Source organism: Bactrocera latifrons, unplaced genomic scaffold (assembly GCF_001853355.1).
Source record: "Bactrocera latifrons isolate USDA-ARS-PBARC rearing strain unplaced genomic scaffold, ASM185335v1 scaffold_1049, whole genome shotgun sequence".
Taxonomy (NCBI): Eukaryota; Metazoa; Arthropoda; class Insecta; order Diptera; family Tephritidae; genus Bactrocera; species Bactrocera latifrons.
The window spans coordinates 1-7,106 of record NW_017534463.1 but is presented as its reverse complement, the minus strand read 5'-3'; the positions used below and the strand labels follow the sequence as shown (position 1 = coordinate 7,106).

Genomic DNA, 7,106 nt, shown 5'->3' with positions numbered 1-7,106 from the left:
TTTATATTTTTTGCATTAAAACTAAATAAACAGAAAATTTGTTTAAATGTTTTGTTGAAAAATTAAATAAAATAAAATAGATAAGATCTCTGCATACTCTGTTTTTTCATCTTTGCAAAATTTTAAGATATATGGAAGATTTTACAAAAGAATTGTATCTGCATCAAATAAGCTGTGAATGACTGTATTATCAAATTGAATCTTAAAGGTTATAAAACGAATTACAATTTATTATTCAATTAACTTCGGCATCACACGTGGGTTAGTTGTCCAAATTTCTATTTTTCAGACGATGCAGTAAATTTTGAAAACTTCGATTTATATACAAAACTTTTGTTTAATCCAAATAACCGTAATCCAAATGGCTGCTCAATTAAAGGCACATTTTTTGTCTCACATCAGTATACAAATTATCAATTTGTGCAAAAACTATGGAACGACGGTCACGAAATTTCTGTACACTCTGTAACGTATGTTTATATGTTCTTAAAAGCTATTATTTTAAAACAATGTAAATTTAACAGACACCGCGGTCCGGAGATGTGGTGGACAAAAAATGCCACTATTGAGGACTGGTTTGATGAAATGGTTGGTCAAGCAAACATTCTAAATCGTTTTGCGAATATACGAATGGAAGATATTAGAGGGATGCGTGTACCATTTCTTCGTATTGGCTGGAATAGACAATTTTTAATGATGAAAGAGTTTGGTTTTGTTTACGATGCTTCGATGGTGGCCCCTTTTAGTAATCCTCCACTTTGGCCTTATACCCTGGACTTTAAAATGCCTCATACGTGTACAGGCATCAATCAGAATTGCCCGTCTAGAAGTTATCCAGGCATTTGGGAGATTGTGATAAATCAGTTAGAAGTAGGTGACTTCACATGTGGTATGATAGATAGTTGCCCATCTCAATTGAATGGCGACGATGTTTATCGCATGCTAAGCCACAATTTCAAACGACATTATTTGTCAAACCGTGCTCCATTCGGAATATATTTCCACGCAACSTGGTTTAATAATAATAATTATTTGGAGGCATTTTTGGTAAAAAAACAAAATTATTGAAAGTAAAACATATAATAATAAAAAATATCTTTTTTAGCGTTTTATGGATGACATGCAAGAGCTAACGGACGTATATTTTGTTACACAACAGCAAGTTATCCAATGGATGCGACGACCCACAATTACTCCAAACTTAAATACATTTGAACCATGGGGTTGCAAACCACGCCAGTGGGAATCTAAAGAAGTAGCTTGCAGTATCCCAAATACTTGTAAACTACGAAGTCGCGTCTTGCAGCAAGATAGATATTTATATACTTGTAACGAATGCCCAATACAATATCCTTGGATACGCAATGAATTTGGTCTAGATTAGTATATCTTGTGGCTATATTGTTTACCATATTTTTATACCATGCAGATATTAAATTAAATATGAAATAATGTTTAACTTTCCTTAATTTATTTAACATTATTCATACTTTTTTATTTAAAAAAATATATATACTTTGAAGCATATTACACTTAGCTTTTATGTATGTAGCTGTTAAYAAATTTTAATTATTATGCATCTTGTGTAATAAATGGATTTGGTATGGATTCCATACCATCTTGAGGACAAATGAGCACTAATGCAGTCCCTCGGCATACAACTAAACCTAAACTACGTGTTTCTTCAACTAACTTAAATGGTTCGTCTACGTCCCTTAGATACTCTACGGTATTATCTAGGACTAAGTTAAGTAACGCATCATATCCTTTTAATATGCCTGCTGCTTCACGCCCACCAGCAAATTTAACTCGGATTTGTTTTTCCAAATATTTGGAAAGATCCAAGATGGATTCTTTGCGCCGCTTTTCCTTACCATCGTTGCTGCCGCTTGTCTACTTATTAAATATATTTATTAAAGTTGCAATTTTTTTATTTTAAAATCCAATTTACGCACCTTTGGCTTTTCTGCCATTTTATTAGGATATTGAATCAATGTGTACTTACAAAACTTAGCAGCGAGGAACATATATCATTTTTGTTTACGTGAGGTTATCTTTTACCATAATGTCAAACGAACTAATCGATTACTTGGCATCACTTTGGGGAATGTTAGATTGCTAAATATCTATATTGCTAACGGGGCATCTCGACAGGATAAAATCTATGTCTTACTAACTGTCAAATCTATTGCTATTGCCATTGCCAAATCTGTATGTGGGCATTTGTTATACTAATATAATCATTTGCGCAAAGGCGTAGGGTAGGTAGGTTCGAACTGATGCATTGAGCTCTTGAAATTTTTATTTTATCATTTGCGAAATGCCGTGGGGTAGGTAGCTGATGTAGCACACGTTTTGAGCTCTTGAACTCTTAAATTTTTTATGTGGAAAATAGAATAAAGATCCTTTTTTTACAAATGTATTTCTGGACTACTATATAATAATTGCGGCATTAATTATATATACCAATTAAAATAATAAATTTAAAATRAGCAATAATATTTTGATTTATGTCTGTATTATTAAATTAAAGACTTCGCTCATTTCCAACCCAATTTGCATCATTTTTCTGTAAATTAACGATATTAAACTAAATATTAATTTTTTGGAATAATGTTATTTTGAAAATGTACTTTATTTTTATAATACAAAAAAACCGTCTTAATACTCGCTCTTCTAAATTTCATATTACCGAATTAAAAATGACGTCAGCATATGTCCAATTGGGTTATGTTGCCTCCTCGAAATTTTCATAGAAATGAAAACTGCGCTGTCAAACTGCTGAAATGACAGCTCATAGCTTACAATATATGGCAAACTAATTAGTATTCTATGTATAGTAAGTAATGAGCCATGTCGAGTCTCCATAGGCAATATGCACGGCAATACAGTTAGTATGCTATAAATTCTATAGTATCGAGATACCCCGTTAACAAACGATAAATTTCCCGCATTATAAACACAACAGACAGAATTCCATAATACCAGAGATAATGAGATCCCCAACTCTTCTCGATCAATTGCTAAACGTTAAAACCTACCGAACTTTGACAGTTGACTGGATTGAGTAGGTATTGACGTTTTGCAATTGGAATGACTGGAACGGCCAGATTGAAATTATATCAAAAACATATGTGAACGGAGGAATTTAATGCCGCCATTCAAGATCGCTAATAAAAATTTAAAATAATGAAAATCAAAGAAAATGCGAAATTTAAATATATATTATGAAACGTTTTGTAATTTGGTGCATAATGGAATTAATTTTCTATTACAAATGATTAAAAACATTTATTTATTTAGAACTAACAGGCTTAATTCACCTTATTAAGTATTGAAATATCGAAAGCAGTTGTTTTAATATACCATAAAATCATAAAAAGGAAATAAGTAGTTTCGCCATATATTAAAAGTCCAATATATAATAATTTGCAATCGTAATAAATGTTGGGTATTTTAATTTAAAATGTCCAAAAATTCTTATTTGGTGCGATCTGGCCATAATGAATGTTATAAAAAACGCTTATTTTGAGGCGCTCTCACACTGGAATAAGTTGGGCATCCCATTATCCCTGATAATACTATGTTCGGACAGACAAGGAAAACATGTTTTCGTGGTGGGAAAATACGGTTTTCGAACGATAACTTGTTTTTTGCGTCCATGTAAAATCTGTCAAACGAAAACGGTTTTCGCTGAAAACTACTTGAAAATTTACATTCCACTCATTATAATCGGTGCCTGCTCTAGTTTAATTGATGTTTTTGAAAGACCTGTTTTGTCGGCTGTCGCTTGATATTCTCATCTTATGGGGATTCTCTTGCTCTTGCAAAACCTAACACCGTGCAGAAATTGCAGAATTTTCCCTTTGGTGCAACGGCACAACAACAAACACAAGCAGAAAATTAATTGCAATATCTGTAAAGTATGTCAGATCAAAACCCATTTATTTTCGTGCCGTCATATATCACTAGATTCTGCAATGGGTGCTCCTTGGCTTTGCATATTTCGGTATATTGTTTTTGCATTTTGTGTCATCGTGCAATCTTGCAAGAGCAAGAGAATGCCGCTTTTGATAGTTGTCAGTGAAAACCCATCGAAAACACACACTGTCGGTCCGAACAACTTRGATTCCACAACATACAAATGTGTTTTCAAAATGGTACAAAGATAGTATAACGAAAAACCGATAAGCATAATAAAACCATAGATAACTTGATAGGAGACTATTTTTTGTAACATTTGCCAATGATGCCACTGCTGAAAAATATTTGCTTGGATATTTAATAAATTATACAAAACACTAAATTAAACACTTTGAAAATACATACATATCTAAATGCTAAAATGTAAAATCATTAATTAATTTAATTTGTTTTGCCAAAATATGTTCGCACAGTTCAACGAAATTTCATTTCACACTAATTTTGTTAAGTAATTATAGCGCTGCTCTGGCATCCCGCATTTTCCATTAACTGCTGGTTGACGGCACCCTGATTGCGTTTTGTTGCCAGCTCAGAAAACAGATCAGGGTGCCCTGCCAGCCAAGAGATTCTGAACAAGTTATATATGATAAAACTATCTTTGTTCTAGCAAGTAAGCAAACATTCCCAGTAGTATAAATAGCACTAAGATTATAAAATGTAGGCAGTAAGCAATTATCATTAAAACAGGCASCACGAAAATAAGTGTACTGCCCAAAAATATAAGCACGATTCCGATTACTTTGGCGGAGGGGTAAAAAAACCGAATTTCCATAGAAATGGGGTATGTACGGATAGGAGAGCTTCTCCAGAGGAGGAACATCCAAAAATAATATAAAAATTATTAAATTAGTGCATATAATTATAAATAAATATGCACTAATAACACAAGGTATTTCTCTAACTTCCATTAAATTTATTCACGGTTTTACTCTGTATATTTAAATATACACTCTAAACATTGAAATAAGTTCACATTTCAATTTTATTTTGTAATATTTCACCTAAATTTATTAATTTAAAAATCACTTAGCAAACTTGGCGTTGCAAAGGTTAGATTGTTTACAATTATGAGGAAAACGAGCGTTGCCACATCTTAAACACCAAATATGTAGCATTCTTAACGATTTTTCTTTGTTTGTTTTTTTGCGTGATTCTTTTTTCTACATTAATTATAATAAAAAATACTTTCTAACATTTTTTAAGTTATAATTGAGTTGTGAAAACTTTCTCCACATATTATACATTTTGCATTTAGTATGTATATGCATAATATGTGATTTATATTTAATAAACACATATAATTAAAACTCTATGATAATATAGTATTGTAAAATTTATATAATATAATGTCGGGGTGACTGAAGTACTTTAAAAAAATAACCCTGGCCGAGCCAATACCCGACTGAATTACTTTCGCGTAGTACTCCTTTCTGCGTTAAAAATAAAAAAATATATTGAGTTTTTGTTATAAGGTGGTTAAAGTGGTTATATGTGTTGGTTACCATGCACTCATATTGAAATAAAATTTTAATTTTCGTTATAAAATTAATAAAATTTAGTTATTATATCTGTCAGCGATTTCCATTTATTTTTGATTATAGTACATTGTTTTGTATTTTAGGTGACGATACATCAATTTTTATATTTAAAATATGAGGTTTGGATATAAAGTGGTTATATTTGTTGGTTACCCTGCACTCATATTGAAACAAAATTTGAATTTTCGTACTGTACTAATATACTTTACACTTTATTACGTAATATTATTATATAATATTACTTATACATGTAGGAGGAAATAATATATAGAACAACATTGCAACTCAGCTGTTAATTGACGAAGCGTCCCTCAGCAGCCATCATTGTAACGGTCCATATGGATCATTCATTATTATATTAGATAGAATTCATTAGATTAGAAGATTCATTATTAATAGCAGAAACAGTCAAAAACGCAGAATCGTGGGTCGTGTCAGCGGATTCGACCTATGTTATGGGCGCGCAATGTAAGTGCCCAGTGAAAAACGCTACTCCCTTCTCTCTTTGACGTCGGCATTTTGGTTTTTGCTGTCTAAACGTGTCAGCTGATTGCTCTCTCACAACCCAGGGTTGCCAATATCTATATACTGTAGTAATTATACACTTTTATAATTAAATTTGTTCAATACGTTTGAAATTTTCTTAAAATAACTCAAAATTGGAGTCGAGTGCTATTATTTATAAATATATAAACTAATTTTAATAGTTTGTTTTCAGTTTTGATATTTTATATTATAAAAAATTGTAATTGAAAACATAGATGTGTACAGAACTATATATGCGTATTGAGCAATGGCAACATTGTGCAAATGAAAACAAACAAAGATGGATGATTTCTGCGTTTTTGCCACGTTTTTCACTGGGCACACATTTTGGTGATGAGGAAGGAAAAGGGAGGAAGGCATTAGCGTTTTTGACTGTTCCTGCTATAAAGCATCAGTTGTGAAGAAAGGTGTCGCGCCACCACCTGAATGAAAACCAATTAAAAACCAAGAACGCTGTGTTTTATTTTAAAATGAATCCCACATTTGGAGGCTCGTCCGGGATGTGTTGTGCGGTTATATTGTATAAATAATTAAAAATTAATTTACATAAAAGACATTTTTTTGAAATTGGCATTTGTGAGTGGCTGTTAGAGACAGCGTGAGTATGTTGGAATGTGTTACCGGTTAACTTCCATACTCATTTTCAAGAAGTGAAATTTGGACAAGTGAAACTATGGACAAGTGGCTGGACCAGTGCGCTAACAGTGGTCAGCATAAAACAGAGTATGGGAAGTGAGATGTGCAATGCCGCAAGAGCACATAATGCCAATTGATCAGTGCTAAAGACAGAAATTTAGAGATTTTTGAAGCGATCGGAAAGTTACGATAGTGAAAGTAGTTCAAAGTACTGAAGTGTACAACAATACACGCAAAAAAGAACTAAAAACTTAACAGTGCGTTAGTGATTTCTGGTAATTTGCAAGTGACTGTATCCAGCTCGATATCGCTGACAGTAAACGCATTTTCCAGTAAAATTGTGAATCGGTGCATAAGATTGCATGGACCAAGTTCCCGGTAAATTTGTATAACGGCGTAAAA

The 7,106-nt window shown here is 32.3% G+C and overlaps 2 protein-coding genes across 3 annotated transcripts in view; one reads left to right on the top strand and one right to left on the bottom strand.

Annotated features, from left to right (window-relative positions):
- LOC108969384 overlaps positions 1 to 1,459 on the top strand; it is a 34,389-nt gene extending 32,930 nt beyond the window's left edge. The window contains exons 5-7 of one of the 2 annotated variants that reach the window (XM_018934076.1): positions 290 to 470; positions 525 to 1,047; positions 1,106 to 1,459. In XM_018934076.1, the coding sequence (XP_018789621.1) occupies positions 290 to 470; positions 525 to 1,047; positions 1,106 to 1,384 (983 nt within the window). In that variant the 3' untranslated portion in view covers positions 1,385 to 1,459. Of the gene's footprint in view, positions 1 to 289; positions 1,048 to 1,105 lie in introns of both variants that reach the window. The other variant, XM_018934067.1, reaches the window with a different exon arrangement.
- On the bottom strand, positions 1,450 to 2,117 carry LOC108969398 (U6 snRNA-associated Sm-like protein LSm7). Its single transcript, XM_018934089.1, has 2 exons — positions 1,956 to 2,117; positions 1,450 to 1,893 (listed from the first exon to the last, which is right to left on the bottom strand). The coding sequence occupies exons 1-2, from the start codon at positions 2,025 to 2,027 to the stop codon at positions 1,573 to 1,575; spliced, it is 393 nt and encodes a 130-aa protein (XP_018789634.1). The 5' UTR covers positions 2,028 to 2,117; the 3' UTR covers positions 1,450 to 1,572.
- Positions 2,118 to 7,106: the final 4,989 nt, after the last annotated feature.

Excerpts from the sequence above, each read along its gene's own strand:
- LOC108969398 (XM_018934089.1), bottom strand. The coding sequence starts at position 2,027 with ATGTTCCTCGCTGCTAAGTTTTGTAAGTACACATTGATTCAATATCCT. Across the intron at positions 1,894-1,955 it reads AAATGGCAGAAAAGCCAAAG|ACAAGCGGCAGCAACGATGG; the intron begins GTGCGTAAATTG and ends TTTAATAAGTAG.